This window comes from Vidua macroura, chromosome 3, assembly GCF_024509145.1.
Source record: "Vidua macroura isolate BioBank_ID:100142 chromosome 3, ASM2450914v1, whole genome shotgun sequence".
Lineage (NCBI taxonomy): Eukaryota > Metazoa > Chordata > Aves > Passeriformes > Viduidae > Vidua > Vidua macroura.
In genome coordinates, this window is record NC_071573.1 from 11199246 (window position 1) to 11225984 (window position 26739).

Below are 26739 nucleotides of genomic sequence, written 5' to 3' on the forward strand. Positions count from 1 at the left end.
ATACTCAAAGGACACACTACTTTAGATGCGATAATTACTGAGTTCTTACATTTTTACTGAAGAGGCTCAGAAGTGTTCCAACAGAGAATTTCATATTAATCAGAAAGAACAGGCTACTTATTAATAATAAAGCCATGATTATAATAGAAAAAAAAATTATTCAGTTCAACATTTGTAGGTACTAATTCCAAGAACTGTTTAAATTGATATCAGGCAGAAAGTTTAGTCTCATCTCTCTAGGGAAATTTGAGAAAATTAATCATTTATCTGAAGCATAAGAAATGCTAAAGACTTTTAACTATTCACGCACAAACAATAGCTTATCCTCCATTCTTCTGCTTCTTAAGAGCTCAACTATTTCTCTGACATCTTTTCTTATTACTTTTTAAAATTCTGATCGAAGTTATTTCTCCATGAATTGGAAATGTCTTCAAACTTTAACACCAAAGACTTACATGAGAGTACAAATATTACTCTGTAGAGAACTCACTTTTAACTTAAGGGCAAAATAAGGACAATTAATGGAATTTCATTTCTTGGGTGCCATCTGCAAAAGTTCTCTCCCAAGTTTCAGAAGCATATATACATGGTTCAGAACAGCTAAGTTTTAACTCAAATCTCAGTTTTAATACTAAAATTTCTATAAAGTTTAAACACCTTTCAAGGGTTCTAGAAGAAAACAATACAAATAGACCCAATAAACAGTAACTTCCTATGAAAAAAAATGTGTCATAAAGGAGACCATCCCAACAGTTACACAATTCATCAGATTGTGACTGCATAATGGAAAAATTTGCCTTATTAATACAACACAGAAAAGAAAACTTATTCTTGCCTAGCAAGATTTTTTTGTATCTTCTACTTACTAGTACAGAAGAAATTCAGACTCTGCACAGTCAGCATTTAAAAACTACAGGCTGTTTCAGTCAATTAATTTTTTGGCAAGTTGAACCTCACATCAACTATGGCCTTCAAATAAATATTAGATTAAAAATACTCAATATGCACTAGTAGAAAAAAAATAAATTAGGAGCCTTCAGGGGATTTTATAGATTTACTTTAGCTTTTAAGTTCAATTTTATATATTCTTTATTTTGTGTGGAAAACCAAAGGATAGTGAAACAGTAATATCAAAGTGATGCAGGCTATGAAAATTTACTGTTTCATCTTTTGTGTATGTTTATATATACACACATATAAAGCATGTTTGTTTAAACTTATACTAGACCACTATTTTTATGCCTCACAGGCAACTTAGGATTCTGTGCACAAAATGGCACTATAGTACTATGCAGTATTCAGTACAGTCAACTAACCAATATGCTCAAAATTCTAAGTCAAAAATATTTACCATAACAAAAGCTTATTAGAAGATCCTAACATTTTCCTGTTTTTTTTTTTTATTTCTGTTACTAAAAATATTATTAAACATACATCAGAAAACCAGCTTCTGGTCACTATTCTCTGGACAACTTTAGGTGTATCCAACTTTGTATCCTTGTAATGTATACAAGATAGTCAGTTGGAAGAAAATTATGGCAATAGATAGAATCAACTAGATTTATCTGAGAAACTCACTCTCATAGTCTATACAGTATGTCTTTCCTAAATCTGGTAACAACTAAATTGATTACTGTATATGAGTAAGAAGTTTCATGTACTGTTGTGAAAATTCTCACAGGTAACAATTTCTCTCTTTACACACAAATTTACCTTCACTGGTGAAATTAATACTTACACATGAATTTTGCACTTTTTTTTTTTAGTAAATTGGAATCACTGTACTCCAGACCTTCTAAATGCTGTGCTAGCCTGAATTCAAAGCAGGTTACTTAATTTCTAACTTCCAGGAAGATTTTAGAAACGGCCTACATACTGAATCACAGCTTTTTATTTGTATGTAGTGGTATATTCTAGTTGATTAACCAGTTATTAAGGCTGTGCAGATCCCATTCCAAGTAGCAATGAGCAAATACAGGAGCACACAGAGAACACCGGGCTTGGCTCCCCAGTGAAGCTTGAACTGCCAGGTCCTACCACAGCGGCAGAAGCTTTGCATTTTCTAGCACACACTTCAAATCATCTCACAAGAGCCAAGAGCCTTTTCAATCTGGGTCACATGTACACAAATCACAAGCTTCTCCAACTTCCGAATGCCTAAGAGTTTATTAAAATAAATTAGTGACCACTTCAAGGCCATTCTTCTAAAAGAAAACAAAGAGCTAGCAGTAGCTAGTGAAATCATTTCTTTGTCAGAAACTACAGACAAACTCTTTCCTGCTCATTTACACTATATTTGATAATTAACTGGCAGTGAAGAGCTAAGCTACTAAACCCCTGATTTCTAGAAGAGTAGCTTAATAGTTAAGGGAAATCCAACACCTTTTTTCTTACTCATAATCCTCGTACAGGAGGTTGGGTAAAAACTACAACAAATAACTAAGGCAATTCTTCACAAAGAATAAACTGTCAAGTTATAAAACCAAGATTTCAATAACTAAAAAATGTTCTAAAAAGCCACTAAGTAATATAATTCTAAGATAACTGGAGGTATTAAGTCCAGAGCTATTTACATGGCTCTGTGTAACAACTGCACAGAACAATTGCTCTCAAAAATGTGTAACACTGAGGAGTTTCAAAAGAATTACTGGTTTTGGTGTGGGGACATGTATGCATGCACACAGATGTACATAGACACACATATGTTTAATTTGGAAGAAAAATGCAATACAAGGGGAGAGAGATGTCCTTAGTGCCAGTGCAAATTCCTTGAACACTTTTCCCAGTACAGGTATTTTAACCTCAAAGCAAAACAACTACATGAAAACTTATAAAGGGAGAAAAGACATTTGTCTAAGTATTCTGTTCTGAATAAGGACTTCCATTTAATTTTCTTAATGGAGCATGGCACACTGAGATTTATTTAGAGGCCTGTATGTTCTAAGCAGCACGGAAATAATAAAACTCCATTTGGAGAGCTCAATCTAATTAAGCATACAAAGAAAAGCCACAGAAATGCACAAGTTTTACCTCCATTTTTGCTCTTCTGTACTTTCTTCCACTTTATATCACTTTAATGTGCAAATCCCTTACTTGGACCCTGCACTCCTCTACTGCAACAGAACCTGTAAATTCTATTAGGGAAGAATAACACAGTTTCTTATTTTGTCACTGATCAATGAAAACGGCTGGGGGTACTTGGGGTAGATTTTGAAAGGACTGTTCTTCCCAAGTAGTTTTTAAAAACATTTCAGATCAGATGAATTCAGTTAAATGAAACCATTCTCCTTCAGAAGGTAAGTGTACAACAGAAAAGAACACCCAATGGAGTGCACAATATTGACAGGCAAGCAAAGAGTTCTGCTTAAGGGGGGTGGGGAAAGGGGAGAGGACAGGACAACCAACCCTGAGATAAAGACACTTCTATAAGCAACAGAACTGGTTACACAGGTATGGGACAAACAGTGATTGAGACTAAGTGCAGTCTCCAAAAGGTCTTTAAAGGGTCCCAAAACATTCTGCAGCTGACTTAGAGACACACCAAGAAGAAAAAATCACCATCCCAAGAACTACTTTCCTCCTGAAATTCACTTCACAAGTGTCTCAGGATGGAAAACACTGAATGAACAAGAAAATTAGGAACTTACATCTAAGGTTTAGCAATCCATACTAATTTGGTATTTAACACAACTTTCTTCCACTCACACTCACTGTAAATCAAACAAAGTGGAACATACACTGATTCCCTAGTACCCAAAGCAACTCAGCATGATGACATTTAAAGATGACCACAGGGATCAAAAAATAATTTAGGGACTAAAAAGGTATACTTACATCTGGATATTCTTTTACAGGCACATATAGTTTCTCTTGTAACTGTACAATAGGTCCCACAGCATCTGGTAATTCTGCACTTCTCTTCTCCGTACTACCATTTAATGTGTCGTTATACATGTCTTTCCGTACTCTGCTAATTTCTGTGGGGGGAAAAACGTATATTAGGCATTAAATACAGTAACAGATTATAATCTAACATGACAATCTTCTCTTTCTATTATATCCCAAATCTAAATGCCATTTTCTTCCTCTTCTCATGAACATCATAGTAGCTGAAAAATCTGCTCAGGTTTTGTCTTTTTTCTTCTGTTTTGTTTCAGGGCTTTCAACTGGTTTTGTTTTTTGGTTTTTGGTGGTTTTTTGGTTTTTTTTTTTTTTAAATTGCAGTACCCATCCTTTAATGTCTTTCATGTCTGCAAATTTGCTGCCTACTCATCCTGTTTATGGAATTCAGCTATTGAAGTAAAAATTACATGCACCTCCTCAGAACACTTACAAGATTGCTCACATCATTTAAAAGGTGTATAAAAACAGTTCTTTTATTTTTTTTTTAATAATAAAGCAGCTAGAAAGAAAAAAAAAAATAGAAATCTGTACCCAACATAAAAAATAGAAAAATGCATCTCTACAGTACTTTTGCTAGTTATGGGATTAACTATAGCTTGGAAATTAAATGGAGCATCTTTCAGCTATGGGAAATAGGACAACTTAATGGTGCAGTTCATGAGCACATGGTATGACAACAAACAGGTAGATACTGGTCTACTGACTACCCCCAAAGAGATAACAAAATTAAACTCAGGTGTGGTATCAGAGACCTGGGCAAGCTCTCTGTGCACCCAGAAACCCTACTACTTCATTTCAAAGTAATGAAAAACTCCTCAAGAGCACCAGGGAATGTCGAGGGTGAACTTGTAAGTACTGTTTCTACCATTTGCACCTATGTTACTCACACCTTGCAGTATTTACTTGGAAGATGCAGTTTAGTAGTTACATACAAAGTAGTTAAAAATGGGTAATTTAATTCAAATCTACATTAGCGTCACTAAGCTGTAACAGTCTGAGAATTAACACAAAGCTTCCTTTTGTTTAACCAAAAGAGACATTTAACAAGAAGTCACATTTTCCTTCTAAATCTATTAAACGAGGTATTTTAATTGCTGCTATAAAAATCAGAAGTTCCACATTTCATAACTTATAGAGCTCCAAATAGTGTAAAAATGTTCTTAATGAGTTTATTTCAGTATCACTGAAGAACTAGTCAAAATTAATGTATTAACCAAGTTTCAAAACAAAAACTAACATTTCAACAGGATTATTCCCAAAGCATTAAGATTGACAATAGCATGGACTGTAAATCAGTAAATCCAATCTTTTACTTAGAATTGCAACAACTGCTTTCAAAACCTCCAGAATTAATCACAACACTGAAAACAGAAATCTTATGTTTTCATCTAAATACAGGAAGCCACAGAAAGAAGTCACTTGAAACTCTAGCAGCAGACAAGAGATTAATATAACCTCTGTTTCATAATCAGTTTCTTCTCTGGCAAATGATTAATAGCTGAGATTTCACCATCTGAAAAGCTGTGGGGTGGGGGAGAGCATCAGAAAGGAGATCTCTGAAATGCATACTCAGGAACAAGTTGTTTCTCTGCTGGAAACTGACACAGTCGCGTGTACTGTATCATGATTTGGTAGTTAGCACCTGTTTACAATGGGGAACACAAATTTTGTCACCATATAATCATAGCAGAAGGAAAAAAATCCTCATCTCCTTCTACACAGACAATTTCAGCAATGAGCACAAATTCCTCAAAACTGCAACCAGTATTTATACTGGCTTCAGTATATAAAGAAATTCTTTAGCACATCTCTATCAACAAATACTACTATCTTTGGCATACTTTGTTCCCTTTCCATTCTCTTCAGATTTTCCATTAACTTACACTACACTGAAACAAGCTAGGCAGTCTGTAGAAGTACTGAAGCTTAAGCAGCAACATGGTCATTTTTATTTATAGTTGACAGCTACTGAGTAGCTGCCAACTATAAATAAAAATTTTCCTTTTAAAATGTAACTTTCATGCAGAATATAATCAATAACATTGGATATCATAGTCTTCACAGGAGAAAATGAACTTTTACTTTAATCTTTCTTTTGCAAATAATCCTCTGCCACATTCATGACACTTGAAAACCAAACATTCAGAACACACACATAGTATGAGAGCTGGCTTGAGGACTACCCCTCAATTTCGGCTTGTGAGAAACCTAAGCTATCTATCACGCCTCAAACTTTATAGAGAATGAAGACATCTACCAACTCAGTGGAGTAGAAAACACTACTACAGGACCAGACACCTGAACTTTAGTTTTCTTGGCACATGTAAGTTTGTATTTTCTCTCTCTACATTCAAGCCAGCAGTAATGGTAACAAACATCAGGACAGGGACAGTCACCTACACCAGTCAGCAGTATCACTTGCTCCTCAAGTGCTACCATTTCTTCTGCTTCTTGGAATTTTACCTTCTCTCTTGTCTTAGATACTTTCTCCAAGGCCTCAGAAGAAACATTCAGAAGCAACACATGAAATAATAGGCATGCATTCCCAGTTTTCTTTAACTGCTGATCCAGTCTCAAAACTCCACTTCTGCGTAACACATTATCTGTGAAACTCTCTTTCCACTTTTCTTCAATTTGACAAAATGGAAGGACTACTACTTAAATGATAAAATAATTAGATCAAATCTCTAGTTCACCCATTGTCTCTCACTCCTAACTACAGATGGAGTACAACCTATCTTCCTTCTAAAGGTATTAGCGCAGCTAACCACAAGCATTCTCTCAAATGAACAACTCATGGAGTTATCTGTTTGATATGTCTCCTGAGTTTTTTCAGATTCTGCTTGAATCCTTCTACACATCTGCAAGATTACTTTTTTTTTCATGACTGACAGCAGTTTTCTCACATACCTGCTTCTTGTTTAATCACACCTCTGGTGCCTCAACAAGACTCCATACAAAGTATTGAATTTTGATGACATAACTTTGCTTTCCTTTTATGGTCTCCATTACACCCAATTCAAGATTCTAGTCTCGTAAGTATCTTGCAACTTTGCCACTCGCTTTAGGCAGTTCTGTGTATTGACAGAATTATGTGGTACTGTATTTTCAGCACCTCCCTCAAGTTTACCAGGAGTTAATAAGGTTTCAGAAAGCATCACCAGCAGCACATTAGAGGAGATAAAAACTCTGCTCTCTCAAGCTGAAGCAAGTACCATTTTATTCTGTTCTGAAATACATTAAAATAACTAAAAATCTGAGGAGCAGTGCTGAAGTAGGAAGGTCAAATCCTCCAAGCACACCTTTTTGTTTTTAGCATGGAATTCACATATTAAAAAAAAAAAAAAGGAAGTAAGTAAACAGTCTTTTATTTGGACTTATTTCACATTTCTGACACACTACCAAGTAGGCCTTCCCTTGCCCAAGAGCTTCTCATGAATGAGGTATGTTTCTCATGAAATCACCCTTTTCAAGTTCATTTATAAAGCTTTAGCTCCTTCACATTTATAATTCTTTAGATTCTTCCCTCTCTCAGAAAGCCAAGTGATTCAACAATAAGGGAAGCTTTACTTTCCAAGTGAACATCTAAGTACAATTCTAGGTACTTTACCTCTGTCTTAATGCTGCAGTGGTAATTACATTGTATAATGCTCAAAAGATTTAACAGAGTGTTAGTAAGGAGAGATATTTATAATGGTAGATATGACTGAAAGAAAAAAATAAAGGCATACAGCAGCTTCCCCATATCTCTAAAACCTGTGAGTTCTGCCAATGCATTAATAGGTTTCTGAAAGGATGTAAGTACCCATCTCTACTGTAGGTAAAAGCAGAAACTCAAAGAATTTCAAAACCTACAATATTCACCCTTAACAATATCCTGGTCTACACATTCTAATCAATAAGTTTAGCAGTAAATGACAAATTTGTCTTGCCCACAGCAGGGTAGTGGAGAAATAAATTAAAAAGACAAACTGGTTTCAATATCTTTATCTTCCACCTTAATACAGCATGACCTAGTTAGCCATAGTAGCAATGACATGCACTCTGGTCCAGAGGACATTTTTCTTCCTCTGTCCCTGAAACTATACAAGTAATGTAATCTTTTCTTTCCTTTATCTACAGAGCATATTTTTTCAATCTCTCTAATACCTACGTAAAATATGTTTTGAAGCAGGATATACTGTTTATACTGCTTACATCTGTCTACAGATATGTACTGCTTTGATTTCTTCATTAAACTTAGAGTATTCTTCCCCCTTGAACACACAAAGAACAGTGTTCATGTGAATGTTTGTCATCACATTAGACACCATCAAGAAGTTACTCATTTTCAGCTGTCAATTATTCCATCAGAGGAATTAAGACTTTGCACATGTGTTTAAGACTGCTGGGTTGCAACATAAAATGGGTTTACATAAACCATTCTGTAAGAATATTCAGAGTAGGAAATCACCGAAAAGATTCAAATCCTTCCTGTCCCACCACTTTGCAAACCACTTTCATCACCAGTGGCCACAGCTTTACTATTTCTCACCATGAAAGCTTCTTCTACATTACAAAGTTTTATCTTTAGGAAGAGCAGCAGATTGTTTTTAAATTGATGCATTTCTCAATGTAGTTTAAGCTAAAACTAAGAATTTGAAGAACTGAAACAAATCTTCTGATATTCCAATTTAGCTGCATCCATTTAAACATATTTAAACTGATGCAACTCTCAGCTTATGTTTTTTTCCTAAGACCGTGTTAAGTCATCAACACACACAGAACTGATTTATTTTTGAAACTAACAGAAGAGGACCTTAACTGTCATTCATTGCAATACACAGCAAGTGGGACTGGACCAATCCAACAGTCAAAATCAGGAGGAGATACAGAATTAATCAAAACACTAATCATCTTCTAACACAAGCAGGCATGCTTCCTTAACCAAGTGAAACACCAGGCTTTCAAAGATTCTCAGGCACAAGCTAGTTTCCATATGAAAAAATAACAAAGTTAGGAGAAAATGTTTAAAGTTAAAAGTTTAAGAGTTATGGTAAGAATAACAGTTACGTTCATCTAGCTGAAAATCTACATGGTACTTGGATCTCACTGATGCATAAAACATCAGTTTCAGTTTTCTACTTTCTCAGAGAAATCAAGTTATGCCCAAAATATCAACGACATCAAAATTTTTACATGCAGCGTAATTTTATGTATTTTGACAGGTAAAAATAATTCTTGTATTTTTTTCTTACAGACTATGACACTAAACTGAAGTACAAGTAATGCCTTCATATTTCCATGATAGCTTTTTGCAAAAAGTGAAGAATTTTATTAACTATCAGAGACCACTTTTAGTGAGTCCACTCAAATGCACATGATTAGCATGCATTGCACTGAGGGGGAAAGTGAGCAACTAATTGAATCAAGTACCTTCTCATTCTTTACTACTATGCAGTGTAGTTTTTTTTAATGCAACAAAATGTGTGCATTAAGTTAGTATTTTTAACAGGTGTTTTTATTGCACAGAACTGCTGCTAGGTCATCACTTTAGGCATTTTAGAGTTACTTTTAAGTAAAATTTTTTTTTTTTGCTATCAGGTAAGTCCCTAAACTAGAAAAAAAAGGTTACAGACACTAAAATAACAGACATAAAATTACCACTTCATGGGATTCAAAGCCACTGAATATGGATCCATGACTTATACATGCAGGCAACCAATTCTGTGTGTCATTAAAGCATTATCCATTAATCAGACAACTGCAACTAGATACCACTTAGTTTTATAGAATACACAGTGGGTCAAACAGCATCCATTAATATTGCAAAAATATGGAAAATATAACTAATAATGGAGAGAAAAAAGCAGAGAAAGTAGGAAACTCTTATATTCTGCTCTTACTTAAAATCTCTGAAGACCAGTGAATTATAATCTCTCTTGAAAGTGTTCTAAAGACTAACGTAGTGCATGCACTCAAACTACAACATAAGTAGCGTGCTGAGTTCATCCCCTGCACAAAAAGAATCTTGTTGACACAGCATGCACCAAATTTAAAATTTGGTACACAGCATGTATCAAATTTTACAACTTTTATTGTAAAAAAATTAGAAGAAAAACCAAAGTGACATCACACCATTAATCCACTAGACCAACAGACAGTCTCTCAGAAGAAATGCAAAAGTACGAAGTACTCAACATGACTACTGAGAATATGGCACACAAGTCATTCAAGTGTATCACAAAAAAAAGAAAAAAAAAGTGTTTGCATTTCAAATTTCAATGAAATTTAAATCTTTTAATGCTTTGGAAAAACTATGGGTACTTCTCTTTTGCTCCTCAATCTAGCAGTACACTTTCGATGATTAAACTGTCAGTCCAATGATAAGTGGGCAGCACTTCGAGCAATTTGTCAGCGCTCTTGGTGTCAAAATTCAATCATTTCTTTTTGCAAGAAGAGCCTGTAAAACTCCTTCTTTTGTAGGCAGTTGTAAGGTTTGTATCAAAGTGACTTCAAAACCAAATAGAGCATACTCATCTGTTCTCTTTGTATAAATGTCAACAGAAAGCTTTAAAGTGCTTTATTATTGGTGGAACATTGCAACTCATGTGTTTTCTAATCTAACAGCTTTAGTATGCTTACTTGGCAAAGAAATAGCTGGTTTTATTCATCACAATTTTAACAGTCTTCACTGTTAACACCACTGCTGTTTGTTACTATTTTGCTGATGCAGCAGAAATAGCAATGCTAGGAAAAAAAACAAGCCATTTTTAATATTGTGCCACATGGACTTGTACCCCGCATGCATCATCAGTACACAATCTAAAATGCTGGCATTTACACTCCCCACCCCTGATATTAAAGCAGTGAAATGCCTGAGCATCAGGCAAACAAGATTCATAGCATTTGTCCTTCAGAAGCCAACACTTAAAGCTAAAGAAAGTTAAAGAAACCAGACTTAGGATCAAGCAAAGCTGATAAAACAGTCTACTTCTGACAAATTTTCATGTATCAGCAATTTTGGTCTAAAGCATGACACTGAACTCAGACATAATAAACTGGTAAATTTAAAACAGTCATGCATTTGTTTCCACTTACTAAAACTTGCATTTATGTTATTTAACATTATGGTATGTCAGAAAGGCCAGAGCAGGTCTGAAAAAGTCCATCAATCCTGCATTACAGTTGCCAGTGGCAATCTGCATTTGCTTAAAAAAATAATATAAAGAAGATTAAATACTGTCTCCTCGTTTTCTTGGTAAGCTCCAAAAGATGTATATTTGAGATGAGGTTCTTGTCTTTGTCTCATCATACCCCAGCATTATGCTCCAAAAATCTAAATATCTTTAACATAAAAATCAGTTTATAAGCTCCCAAGAGGATACTTTAAAGAACTTTTCAGCAATCTACTTGGCATATTCAACTAACATGATACAGCAACTGTCACACACTATCCATCCACACCCAAATAAGCAGCACGGGAAAATGGAAAGTTTCTTGAGATGAGTAATTAGCTGATGGAGAGAAAACTGAAAAACCAAAGTCCCTCAGCACAGCACGACTGCCGAAGCAGATTTGGTGGCTCATATTTGCATCAGGTTTAACTACCACCCTCTCAAAAATCTGCTCTAGCTCCCTGGGAACCATCTAATATGCGACCAAACACACCAACATATCAACTAGACCACAGCATTAAATGCCATGTCCAGTCTTTCCTTAAACTATGTCCTCTTGCCCTGTCTCTGGCTGCCTGGGAGAAGAGGCCAAGCTCCACATGGTTACACCCTCCTTTCAGGGAGTTGTAGAGTGACAAAGTCTCCCTGAGCCTCCTTTTCTCCAGGCTAAACACCCCCAGCTCCCTCAGCTGATCCTCTGCTGGAGGACTTCTGCTCCAGACCCTTCACCAGCTCTGCTGCCCTCTGGACTCTCTCCAGCTCCTCAAGTTGTTCCCTTAGTTACAAGTAGCACAGCTAAATGTACAGGAAGCTTCTAGAGCTATTCAAAGTTCTTGTCTGTTTGTTTTTCTTTCCATACCCAGCAGCATCAACCAAATGTTTGTCAGGTAACCATAATTATAAATAACTTGAATATCTTAAATGTGGGAGAATCTGCAGTAATACTACTCCGTGTGAACTACTAATCACCAGAAAGATTAAAGAAAGGAGCCATCTAAGAGATTTAAACAACAGAGTTAACTTGGCGCACTTTAAAAACATCAGCTTGATAGTATCAGCTCGGACAGAACTTCCACAGTTTTAGTTCCTCAGGTGGGTATTTTATTACAAAAGCCATGTTATCTCCGTTTGCTGTCTTTTTTTTTTGAAATTGATCTTTGTGAGCAATGTAGACTGACTGGTCTGCAGTGGACCTTCTCTAGCCACACACAGTCCCATGCTCCCTTCACACCAGAATCAACTGCTGTCCGCTTTCCACAGGTATCTTCTGCATATGAAATAGTGTATTTAAGTTCAACAACTATGGAATTATGTAACAGGAAGCTCTCCAGTAAAGCCAGAACATTCTCTCAAAATGCATACTGAGCACTTCAGAACAGAACAGCCTTATTAATATCAAAATCACCCGGATATCAGCACTGAAATCCCACACTATGCTATTCTGCCAGTAAGTGCAAGAAGTGCATAAAAGTAAAGGGCAAGACACTATTTTACAACCTTTAAAACAAACAAAACTAGTTTAAACAAATTTGTGGCATAGACCCTTGTAAATAATGAGTTTTGAAGTTTACCATAAAATTAAAATTACAACTGAGTTACCTAAACTTTAGAACCGAGAAGTAAAAACCACTAAAAAAACTCCACTTGAAAACTAAACAGCAGCACCATTTTCTTTCCTGTATTCAAGGGTGCACCTTAAAACTCACCAATTTCAAAGAGCAACCTAGAGAACATGCAGTTATCTTCTCAGTCTTTGGGAACCATTCCACAATGATCCTCCACAGTCAGCAATTACAAGAAAGCATTCCATGGGTTAATGTACTCTTTGTCTTTTGTATGAAAAGAGAGAGGGATTTTTTTTAACTTCCATGACCACCCAAAAATAACTACCTATTCACTAACCCAGTGATGTTATGTGAGCCTTCTCTCTCTTTCACTAATTAAGACCAAAGTAAATTTCATACATTTTAACATACAAAGGCAATCTGAAGAAACACAAAACTTGGTCACTTATATAAAGTAGTTAGGAAATGCTGGGAACTGAAGATGCATATTCACCTGTGTTCTGTCCATTTTTAACAATTTTGTACGTATTTCTGCATTACAAAACTCAATCTTCTACAGTTTATGCACACAGTGATCACTGGATACATTGAAAACCACTAGATGCCCTATACGCTTTATGAGATAAAGGGGGAAAAAAACCCAGTCATTATTATTAGCTGATTAGTTGTGAAGTATTAACATTATGCCTTCTTTATTAAAAGAATATATAAGAACTGTACTGATACAGAGATGATGATGAAATAACTTCATAATCATAAAAACTTGTATTTAGACACTATAGGTTTTGTATCTGTGACATCTAAACAAATGAATTGCTGGTTATCAACTAAAGAATTTACCTAACACTGTAAGAAACACCAAAATGCGAGAAAGCAAGAATACCTAGAGATAATTGGCTTAGTTAATAAAGTGAACATTTCCATTCTAACCTGCTAGCATGTCAAAACAAAGCAATTCCAGTACCTGTAAGAAATGTCATTCTCTATGTATTTCTGAAGAACAATTTTGTAAGAGGCTGACCTGACAGCTTTCATCACTTCAGCTGGAACCTAATCCATCTGAATAGGACTGACTAGTGCCTCTCATTCCCAATTTGTTTTTTCTTAGCTGATCACGCACAACAGTAACACAATCCCACTTTTATACACACTGCTCCCCATCACACAGCATTGCTGTAAATGCTGCCCTACCTAGCTCTGTCAGCATTTTATTCACAAGACTAAAAAAGTGACCATTTTTGGTTGACAAGTACCAGCACTGACAAGTTAGTCATCCACAACATTAAATACATTAACTATTGCACTGCTCTGATATAAATTACATTGCAAAGATGCATTGTGCAACTTCAAATGAACTTTTAAGTATTGGAAGACTTCCCAGAGTTAGTCAGTACATAAACAACATCTCTACTTAATCCTTATCTCTGCTTAAGCAAATACATAACCAAGACCAAACTACAGCCATAAATTAACTAACCAAACTACAACCATAAATTAAGCATTACCCACCTGTATTAAAAGATTATACACATCCAACACACCTGAAAACTCTTGAGTTGGATATAGAATAACCAAACATGTACTCATGCATGAAAACACTTCAAAATCTAGTTCTACAGTAAATATTTCATCCAGACACATTAGTCCAGTTTTTATTATCTATGCCACGTTTCAAACACATTGAAGAACTTCTTAAAAACAGCATGAAAGTCTGTAAGATATATGACAAGTTTACCACAGACAGACAGCACTAGACTAACACAATAATTACAAGTGCTCAAGAAACAGACCAACGCTAAGCTGGGTTGTTTCCCATGGAGTATTCTACATAAAATTTAACTAAAGAAATTTGGTTAAAACATGGCAGGGAAGCTGGAACTAGATGATCTTTAAGGTCTGTCCAACCAAAACCATTCTATAACTCTGTGAAATAGGTACTCCTAGAAAAGCTCTTCAAGGTATAAGCAAAAACAAAGTGACAATAGCTGTGCCAAAAGTAGAACTGATTAAAAGGTTGTCTAAACATGATTTAAAAAATCTATTAAGAATAATACATATGCTAATAGGAACAGGCTTTACCCTACTGCAAATTGTAATTTTTTACATAAACACAACCAGTGACAAAAATTTATATACAAGAAATATAACTAGTAAAAAATCTTAAATACTTTAACCAAGGTGTTGAAAGGAATTTTAAAATGCTTGTATTTATGCTAGGTAATACATACAGAAAAGACTACTTAAATATTGTCACTGAGTTCCTCTATTACAACTGTTAAACAACTTCAATATCATGCTGAAGTGATTAAGATAACCAGTCAGTTTTGAAAAGCTGATCATTTTTCATCAATGTAGAGGGAAAAAAAAAACAAAACAGTGTGCTTGAACTCACTGCAAATACATACACCTCAATAATCTTCTAAAAGATAAATATACCTATGTAAACATGGTTCTCCAGGGAAGTGAAACCTGGCAACAATCAAACTAAATCTCACATGATTGAAACCTAAATTGAAGGTTCAAAAAGTAGGCTGTTGGCAATTGTAATTCTTACTAAAGCTGAGTACGTTTTTCAGACTTGAACATAAGTTAAAATGAAGTGACATATTAGTATACTAATCTAATTGTTATCCATCCTTTTGTACCACACATTAGTTCAGCCATCTGACTCAACACATTACCAACCAGCAGGAAATCAGCAAGGCAAGTAAACATGCAGAGCCAGCAAAACCTTACGGAATCAACTACAGCCACCATCATCACCCTCTGACAGTGAGAAATAACAACATTGCTACTTAAATTTCTTTTACTGCAGTGGAAGCTATTAACTGTTATTTGTCCTGTTTTATTTTTTATTCCACATAGTGAATGGAATGTTCAACTTAATTGCAGTTGAGTATGTTAAAACCGACTTAGATCATCTTACAAAGTTTTGTCAAGAAAAAACAAAACTCTTCAAAAAAAAAAAAAAAAAAACTCCATTAAGAGTATTTTTATACTATAACAAAATCCCATTGACTCTCAGAGGTCAAAGTAGAGTCACATTCTTTTTGCTCCTTTACATGACAAGAGGATACCTGCTTTTTAAAACTACAGTGCTCTATTAGGTGGATTCTAATTTCAACCAACACAGAACTAGTTCACCCCCTTCAATCATAACAGAGCTTTCACTCACAATAATGAGACTATAGCTGGCCTGCCACTATGTAAACAGATATTAGTATTTGGTTAGTGGTACTATTCTAGAAGCAATCAGAATAAAACAGACTAGGTTGAGCCTTCTAATCATCCTTCTTTTTCATTTTACACACAGTATTTGATTTGCATACAACATCAGTTCCCCATTAGGCAGATTTGCCTTGACAGGAGAGGCAGCCAGCATCAAAACGGCCCTCAGAGTATTTGGGTCAGTACAAGTCTGGACTACCTTGGAGATGTCCTTGTAAAGGCACATGGGTAACTTAGGCTGTTTGACAGGAGATTCCAAGTGGCACGGCTATGTACGCTCTCACAACAGCAATCCACTAAAACCTAATCAAACAAAACCACAGCCTTTCCTCAAAAAACGATTGCACACTCTTCAGGAATGTGAAGAGGTGGCTATTCCTTGATAAACTACTACTAATACTTTTAGAGTTGCACAATGTTAACTATCCTGGGAACTATGACAATATTATCATACACTCTTGGTTCCTAAATAGCAAAAATTGCCATTATTAACTGAAATAATTTTTCAGATTTCTAATCCTCAATCACTAATATTAATCAGTAACAATTATTGATATTACTGCATATTCATATTTAGGCCCTGCCTTGTGACACCACATCAGTAAAATATCACCCTCAACAATAAGCCCCATGCTTCTTTCCATGTAAATAAATATGCACTGTCTTGGTCTATATTTTATTGTAAGTTAACATTCACTTGTTCAACATCAAGAGGCATTTTCTAAAAAGTCTGAATCACACTCTGCTGGGAAGTAGACTTTTATGAACAATCTCGTGACTCACTATAAAGCAATGAAAGACATGATTTTTTCCCTATGATATTCAAGACCTGACCAAACAAAAAAAACAAAAAAAAAACCAAAAAACCAAAAAACCAAAAAAAAAAAAAAAAAAAAAAAAAAAAAAAAAACCACCCTAGTAATGATTCAGAGAACTGCTGCCTGAGACTTCCCCCAATATCAGAAACATCACTCTTCCAAAACAAGCATGCCTGAAAATTCTCATCTCTGTGCATCTTATGGATCACTTTTACTGCCACAAAACAACTGTGCTCCTATCTGGTAACTTGCTAAATTCAACCAGTCAGCTAGGCTGGCATTTTTCCATCCAAAGACCTCTGCCACATGAAGTAAGGTATTAACTGACAGCAGAAGAAGATACTGTCCCACAGCATAGGAGGAATGAGACAATTTGCCTCTGAGTCTCACAGGTATTTCCCTGACAGCAAAGACATGGCAAGACTCCAAAACTTTGGGTTTACTCCAGGCTCTGGAAAGCAGTTTCCTTTAGCAGACACATACATTTTGTTTTCCTCATCCCAAACCTTCTTCTACTCCCAAACTGCCTTTTCTCCACCCACAAGTCCCATTTTCCACCTATGGAGAATACAATTCTTCATTTCTTTACTTAGTCCTAGTTTTTCACCCAACCTCACTCTCACTGTATTCTTCCAGAGTCCACAAACCACGAAGGATGGCTACACCTCCAGACTACTGTGCTTCAACACAGTATCTTCCTGTCTAAAAAACAATTCAACTCAGCCCATTCTCCCAAGTCCGTTCCCCAAATCACAGAAACTCACAACAGCAATTACGTGGCTTTCTCAGGTTGGAGTAAAGCATCCCTGTCCTCTAAGACAGCTCAGTAAGGGAAACTGCATGGAGGTACAGCACACAGTCAGCAGGATAACTTTTTTGTGCTCAAATCTAAACATGACCTATGTCATTTAAATCTAGGCAGACTCCAGACAAAATAATAGAAGTACTCACTTTAGCAACCTCTCACAGAAAAAAAATTAAGTGCATTTTGTTTTAAAATACTAGGACTTTTTTGCCCATGTTCGTTCTTGAAAAGTTTTTCACGGCTTTAATTGAAGCCTAAACCATACACTTGGCATGAAACTTTTCAGGTAATTCTGCAAAGTTAAAACAGCAGAAGAACCCATTTAGTGGAATGTATAATGCAAACTTAATCACGAGTTGTATCGGAGCTATTTAAAATATAAATGATAGTACAGCACATTCCAGAGATCATATCTGCAGCTTTATATTACATAATTCATCCATTTCTTCAGAAACACACCCATACTCTGAATGACTGAAAAAGGATCTCAATTTATGCACTAGAAATACAAGGATTACTTGTCCCATATTAATAGTGTATTTCTTTTCAGTGTCATAGTGTTTGATACCAGATACTACAGCGAAAGACAACATCACCTCTGCCAGCCTACCTATAAAGTCACTACTTTAACATTGTTCCATGTTTTATCTTACACATCTTAAGGAGATGTGTAAGAAAACTCAGAAAACACCAAACATCCCACAGAAACATCCCTCCTTGTCCTTCCCCCTCTCTCTCCACCCCTGCTACCTACCCCCATGCCCCCACTATGCTAAGATGTATTTCAACTTTAAATACAGGGTATAAAAATGGAACTGAGATGAGGCCTCAACTACACACCAGCTTACACTACTGCTTCCAACATTAATTGCCAGAACTATATTCCATCTAAGCAGATGAGCCATCACTCATTAAATCCCAGCCATGCACGACTAGTAATGGCATATAGCTGAGGCTACGTTACCAGAAGGGAAATAAAATTTTAACACACACTGTATTGAGCAGCAGTAGAAAAATTTCGTTTTTTTCCTCCAATTAACATTCCAGACTTGTTTTTATAAGCTGAGTAAAAAGGCAGCTAAAGCCTGAAACAGCCTTTAAGGATTCCATTTTCTTTTACTTTCTGTCTCTTTCTTTCTAACTCTTCTCTTTCACCTGTTCTCACATACTGGCTGCAGGGGGAAGCTTTTTTTTTTTTTTAATCATCTTTGAAGGAAAACGAAAAAAGCAAACGGTAAATAGGCAATCCCCTCCTGCCACTAGACATGCAGAACATCTGGTAAGGAGCTTGACTTATTTCAATTAATTGCACAGTGGAAATAAAAAAAACAAAAAAAAAACCCAAAAAACCAAACCAAACCAAACAAACAAAAAAAAACAAACAAAAAAACCACCAAAAAAAAAACCACCAAAAAAAACCACACACACAAAAAACCCAAAAAAACCAAAAAAACCAAACAAAAAAACACAATAACAAAAAAAACAAAACCAATCCCAAAACAAAATGAAACTCAAACACACACACAGAGGAAAAAAAAACAAAAAAACCACAGAAAAACATAGAAGAGCTTTTTGGAGTCCTCTCACACTTTTGGAACTCATTTCAATGTGATTTTCCTACAGAGCATGGAACCACACTATCACACCATGAAGTGTTCTTGATAGTACCAAAAAGCACTCTGGGTAAAGTCTATAAAATGTAATGAGGAACTAGAAATACAACCAGTAACACTAGTTGTAATTACTATTCAAAACAGCCTGAATGCATGGTAGATACATTTGGGCTTGACAGGGGAAGTTTACATAAGTAATATTCTATTAGTTTCCCTCATTACTGTGGCCAATATCAAATGAAAACATCTTAGCTCATATATTTTCTCAGCTTTGAGAAGAGGCAGCAGCCTTGGTATCAACTCTCATGATTCCTCTAAAAACTTAGTAAAAAAATAGTTTAACACTGAACTGCAAATTGCAGCTGTGCACTTCAAAAAGAGACTGAACACCGGGAGCTTTGCATTCCATTTAGGTGTCTCCCATGATGCCCCAACTCCTCCTGAAGCAGCAAATTTAAAAAATAAATACATAAATAAACCTACTGCAACATTTTTGGGAATAATCTGTCACCCGCAACACCTCTCCTGTACTTTAATTTCAGTACTCTCCTGTCTGTACTGAAATTAAAGTGAAACATGAAGATATTGCTGACTGCATGACAAAGCATCTCATCACATCCTCACAACTTCCTATATTGGGAGGAGATCCTAAATTAAAGTTTTTAGGTGATATCAGCATAGAAGAACATTCTGCAATGAAATTAAGAGACCAGTGTATTTAAGCAGCCTGCTTCTCTTATTTACTACAACTTCACCAAATTATTTCAAAATTGTGAACCAGACAGTTTGCACTGGAGAAACCTACTAAAATTTACATTGTTTCTGCCAAAGGTCAGTGAACTGCCTTTTGATCTCTCAGAGAAGTACCAGTAGTCAGTAAAACCAGGAAGTAAATTCAGTTTCCTACCTCCTTCCATTCCGCTTCCATTCTTGAAAAAAATGTAATCAAAAGACAACCCTAATTTTTACAGAATCACACCCTGACCTTAACAAACAAACAGCTCTAAGCAAACAATCTTTTCTTTATTAAATAATCTGCTTCTAACACTATTCAATGTCTGGTTAAGAACATGAAAGATAAAAAATTGCATGGGAGAAGATGTTTTTTGGTTTGTTTTTAAAAACATCGCAATGAAATACCAAGAATAACGCTGGACTTCCAAGGTGTTCATGAAGCTTTCTCAAAAGACATTACCAATCAGTTTAACTGATTTTAGCACAACCAAATGCTCAGATCAATTCCTTAACTTGGGAATGACTAGATGCCCTACCTAAAAATCTTTGTTAATGATAAATGTTAAGGTATGTGATTTACTAGAGAAACAGCTTTACAAATTCAGTCAACAAAGAAAAACAGAAATTAAACTATGAACAGTAAGGCTGCAGTAAACAATACTTATGAAAACTATGCAATGTTAGTACAGATTGAGAGTCTATAGGATGACTGGAATAAAAAAACATAGGAGATTAAATCCAATGCTACACAGAGGTAAATTGAATGGGGAAAAAAAATGTGCTCTCTTATACATAATGCAAAGGTTCAACAGTAACAATTCAAAATAAAGTGCACATCATTCTGAGAGGGATAATAAAGACTTCTGAAAAACAATTAATATTAGGACCCCTAAACAAACAGAACTGAAAATAAGAAACAGAGTATGTTTAAAATAAAACAATGGCTATCATTACTAAGCAAGCAGTACAGAACACACAAGTTTCAATAAATAAGAAAGCCAGAACACAGAGTGTCTTCATTGCAGTTTATGATAATATCAAGACTTTTTGTACTGTGCACTGTAGAGAATATCTTGTTTCACCTCGAGAAAAACCTTTCTGAAAGCTTAAAATATAGGTATCAGTAAGGGGAAGTAGAAAAATGAGGTGGAAGTAGACAGCATAATATATCTGGTTACAAGCACAGACCTAAGAAAACCAGTTTAGTGAAAAGATAAAGAAGACAAGAGCAGATGAATGGCGTAAAGAAAGCCACTCAAGCCAATTTCCCTTGTTAAAACTCAAGGCGAAAACCACAGTGGATCAAACAAAGGCTGCAAAAGGAAACCCATTTTGATATACTACAGACAATACTGCCAAACTCTGAACACAACTACAGAGAGCAAGCACCAATGTAATCACCGTTTTGGAAATAGGCCAATCAGTGCATAAGTGCACCACACACACAGAGAAACAGTGAAAAAAGCTTAGAATGGGCATTTCTTCTGTGTTGATACACACATAAAACAAAACAAAACAAACAACAAAAAAAAAAAAAAAAAAAAAAAAAAAAAAAAGTAGAAAAAATTAACTAGAAAATCAATCTACACCAGTTTGAAGATAACAGAGCATTAACCATACATAGCACTGAAAGTAAAATGCTACTACTGGTAGTTTTGTTACACCTTACCATTAGTTGTAACACACGTTACAACTCGGTTTTAGGAGGATATTGAAATATTTTGGTTTTTAGGTTTTATGTTTGCTTGATTTTAAATCTGAAACTTAACAAAGGTGAATGGCAATACAGAAGCCTAAGTCTACACAGACATTTAACCAACAAGAAGAAAGAATAGTGGAAAAAAAAGGTTACTGATAACCAAACGGAAGATGCAGAGAACAGTAATAGTGAGCTGTATGAAATTATTCCTGTTCCTTTTATAGAAGGAAAAAATTGCATAGTTAAGAAGGCAACACACCGGTCATCCCAGAAAAGAACTGCAAATCTTGAGAAAGTTGTAGAAAATAGATTAAAAATGACAATATAAGAAAGTTCACTACTCTGGAAAAGGGAGACTACATATCCCAAACTATGCACAGAAGTCCAGAAGAAATTAGGTATTTGGCCCATTAATCCAAAAGTCACGTTTGCTATACCAATTCTCCTTCCTTTGTAGGGTAAGAAGAGTTACTAACCATAATAAACACACTGCTGCTGAAAAATGAAGTTTCTTAACACCTCTCACACCAGCTCTGTCTTAGTAGGCCAATTCAATTCACTAATCAAGCAAAAGACTATTCTTAGTCATTTTCTGGTTTGCTTGATTAGCTTTCTTCCAGGTTACTGAGCTGAAACAGATCACTGAAGAATTCACTGAATACCAGAATTATCAAAAACAGGGACACCCCCAACAAGAATCTACTTTTTGCATCATCAATCAAATTACTTCAAAACTATCCTCCATAACTTTTCTCCAAGGTGATTTCAGTAATTAAAACAAAAAAGGATCCTAAAGCTGTTTTGCAGTAAACAAGCTGCACATTATCTTTTTCTACAATGAGTAAACACATTCCAGTTTCATCTCTATTCTACACCTGTACTTAGTCTTTCCTAGATCAAGAGGTGCCTTTGAATGCTTGCAGACAGAAGGCAATAAAAAAACAAAGAAACAGGGGTAAAAGTTATATCAGCTAACTCTGGATGCCTGTATCTGAACTTGCTAATGTGTTCATTTGAATCTACTACAGTCATAGAACATTAACAAGATTATTAATGCTACTGCACATTTCTCAAGCAAGTTAGGCCACAACTTTCCATGATCAGAAAATACAGAATTTTTTATTGAAAATATATTCTATAGAATATATATATGTAATATATATTATATTTTATATTCTAATATATTCCTATTCTATATTTTCTATAGAAAAATAAAAATAACTCAATATGGTAACATACAGTCAAGAACTTGCCAACCATTTATTTAATTTTGCTACAAATCTACACTTTCAGCAAAAGAAGATGGATGAGATACTCATGAACTACACATACAGTGTGGGACAGACTTCCTACCATCACCAAAATCAAGCTCTACTGTTTTCATCACACAGTAACTTAATAACCCTTATGTCTTTGTTAATAAGAATTACCTCTCAGGGCTTTACTTTACAAAAAAAACAAAAAATGAAGTCATAATTAAAAAAAATAAATAATAAAATCTATCAGAAATTGGTAAGAGGTTTGATTTTCTAAAGGGCATAACAAAATTAAAACACAAATAAGAAATGAGGAGCTCCTGTTTCATATACTTGCTATAAAAATTTTTCATGTTGGCCAAGAAATTAGGACTTATTTTACCTTAGGGATCATGTATATATTCTAACACAGACCTTACTTCTGATGTCACTTAAGAGGAGAAACTGGACCAATGAAACATTTGAAGGAATAACCATAACAGATGCCATACTTGATGTCTTAAGTGTTCCTATTCTCTTCATCTTGAAATCTGTGTCAAAATCCAATGCTATTCATTGTTACTTTCACCTGAATGATCACCTCTTAAAGCACTCAAAAGGGCAGTCCAAAAGTGTTGTGGTGAGGACACTCAGTTCAGTGTCCAATTCAAGTATCTATTTCTGAATTAATTATCTGCAATTTTTTCTATGAACAGATGATAACCATGCCATCTTTTACTAAGCTTCTTAAACAACATTTTGTAGTCTCTTTTTAATATAGTGCTCACCATGCATGGGAATCATATCTGTATATTCAGCTCCTAGTTATCATATAGGAAGAGCATCAGCATTTGGCACTACTAAATATAATGAGTTAAGATTTGCTGAAATGTATCAGTACCAACATGTTTGAAAAAATGTTGTGCTGCTATCAGAAATTATGTTAACATATTGCTACAGACCTCCAGTGGGACTTCAAGACCAGTTCAATTATTTATGGAACTACATCAATGCAAATAGTCTTCAAATACAAGGCTATGTGTTTTTTTAAATCTCCTATCACATTAGGGTTAAATCTGGCATAATGGGAAATCTGTGAGGCAGCTGCTAAGTTTCAATTGATTACGCATATTAGGTCCTACTTTCTAACAGCAGCAAGTATCAAGCAAATAAAGGAAGAGATTTTTCCAAAATACTTGGTGTGTAGAGTTTAAGCAGAAAGGTCATTTTTTTTTTTATTTAAAAAAAAAACAGTGCAACACTGTAACTAGTTCTTAAATAAAGGAAGACTAAAGTGTCATCCATCTGAACTAAACAGCCCAAGCAAAATACCCTGCAATTCCTGTGTTCTCCTCAATGTCGAAATGGGTGGATAAATTTAAACCCTGCTCTCTCAGGAGTTGCTTTATAGGCAATTTTCTCCCAGTATCAAGGTCTGCAATTTCCATTTGGCTGCCAGTTTGCGATTAAATTCATCACCTTTATTATAAAAATGTGCTGCACTCCACGGCCTGCTGCACAAGAATCGTAAGGAAGACATTTTTCACTGCTAACAGCAGCATCATTCCAAGGCAGCCATCACATCCATTCAGACATTAGCGCCTCCAGTGTAATGCAAGGACCTATCGCTCACCTGGAAAAGCCCTAACAGCAGGTATGCCTCAGAGGAACTTCTTCACACGTGGTACCTTTAGTGCAACTTTTTCCATAAAAGCCACCATTACACCTCCTGTGTAAAGTGCTTCTGAAAGTCAGCTGTTTAAAAACAAGTGTTAACATTAAACTTGCCTAGTTGCATTAATCAAAACATTTCCAAGAATAAAATCTGTCCTCATACTGACTACACCTTCATATACACCTTGCACTCCTTACTAAAATAAAATACACTTTTAAGCAAGCACTCTATATGAATCTTTGTTACATACATTTTATTTTGTAAACGTCTCTTTCTTTCCCACAAACTTTTTTTCAGAATTTTCCACTGCTTTTTCCCACATCCATATGATGTATTTTTTCTTAAAGTTTTGGACAAGCCTGAAGAATACTCAGAAAAAAAAAATATTTAATACCTGCTATGCTACATGTTTTAAGGTCCTCCTCTGGTAACTAAGAGGAAAGGCCCAATCTTCACTTTGCTTCCTTTTTATAAATGCTTCCTGAGCTAAGCAGGATGTAATACAAAATCTGTACCTTAAAAAAAAATATATACTACTTGGAAGAACAGAGCAGCAAAGTGATAGCTACCAGTAGGAGTAAGAGCTAAGTAAAAACCACATGCCAAATCTTTATGAAGTTAAAGCCATATTGGTTTGGGCTTCATTGAATAAAAGACTTTAAATTACAGTAAAACAATAAAAGATAATATACAATAAGTAATTAAAAATATTACCCTTTAGTATTCAACAAAAAAAGAAGCACAAAAATGTCATTTTATCATGTGAAACAGCTGTATTGGTCACACTGAAAGGTAATCAAATTGTATGACAGGTAACCAATCTATATGCATGACAATTTCACACGTTAGCTTATTTAAGTTTTACTCTGTTATCTTAACTAATGGTGTAATTGAAAAGGTACATTTTTCACCAGTTTTCAAAAATATTTTATAATCAGGTAAACAAACAGTATCTCATACAAAGCTGATGTATCTTAACAGTCAATCTATCTTAAGTCATTTCTCTTTATGTGGCCACATTAAGTGAAGGTAACATTCGAAAGAACATTGTTCTGGTCAACCCTTACATGCCTTTGGAAAATGCAAGAAAAATATGTTAAGCCATAAATCTCTGATACCTAGCTGTCAGAAGTCTAAAACTTAAGTAAATTATGGGCACATACAAAAAATTACTAAACCTGGCACAACTAAAGACACTTTGAACTATACCAGATGGGTCCCATGAAATGAAATGAAATCAAAGTGCCATCTAGACTTCAGGGACTAATAAGAATTACATATTGCATGGCATTACCATCACTGTAAATTAGACAAATGACCTGAGAAGCCATTTGGTGAACATGAACTCTAAAATTCAAAATTAAACAACCAAAAGCTCTTTAGTCCTATTTGTCTACAAAATTAACTTAAATTGCAACAAAAACTGGCAAACATTTGTTCACATTTCAGAATAATACCAGAAACTCTCTTCTGGCAAAAAAAAAATGGTATCTTTGTCACACTGTAACTAATTGGTTTCCACTGCAATGCAGCATAGAAAGCAGATTTCAGCTCAACTTGACTGAAAACAATAGCTTGGTATTTGCAAGCTGAAGTTCCGATTATTTCACAGCCCAGTGCATTCAACAGTTGGCACAACAAGTTCCGGGACTGTTAAATGAAACTATCAACTAGATAAGATAATGCAGCATCAGTGTTTACCTCTTGCCATTACAACAAAAATTGAAATTGGAGCTTTTCTAACTGAAATTACGATGAAAGAAGGATTACTGTTTTGTCATAATCTACAGAATTAACTAAAACATGTTTTACTATAAAGGAAGGTGCCTCTGCAAAACACCAACAGATATCAGACGATAGGCAACAACCAGCACAAAAAAAAATTCCGCACCAAGTCTGCATTATTACATTCACCATGTTCCGTAAGTAAATTTCAATGTTGCATTTTAAGAAATGCAAATATGAATTTTGCTTCCTGTTGAAAATAAAAATCTATTTACATTACTTATTAAAACCAGACAGTTTTATTTTTTAAAAAAAAGCACTTAAAAGTGAGGATTTATAATGCTGGAGTTTCTAATGTAGATGTTCTTCATTCACAAAGAGAACATTTTAGTTCTTTGAAGTACAGTAGATTCTCCCCTCCACCCCTCTGGCTTTACACTTCAGCAACCTGGTGTATAACTTTTAATTCCACTATAAAAAATAAGTAATTCTAATAATATTAATTCTTGCCCATAGAGACAACATTTATACCTTGCTAAGCACTTCCTACTACTGTACAGGAGAGGTATTAACAAGTACCA

The 26739-nt window shown here is 35.1% G+C and overlaps 1 protein-coding gene across 9 annotated transcripts in view; it reads right to left on the bottom strand.

Annotated features, from left to right (window-relative positions):
• Positions 1–26739, bottom strand: part of QKI (QKI, KH domain containing RNA binding) — a 149560-nt gene that overhangs the window by 108592 nt on the left and 14229 nt on the right. For all 9 annotated transcript variants that reach the window (XM_053972325.1, XM_053972326.1, XM_053972324.1 and 6 more), the window contains exon 2: positions 3835–3977. In XM_053972325.1, coding sequence (XP_053828300.1) covers positions 3835–3977 — 143 coding nt within the window. The remainder of the gene's footprint in view (positions 1–3834; positions 3978–26739) is intronic.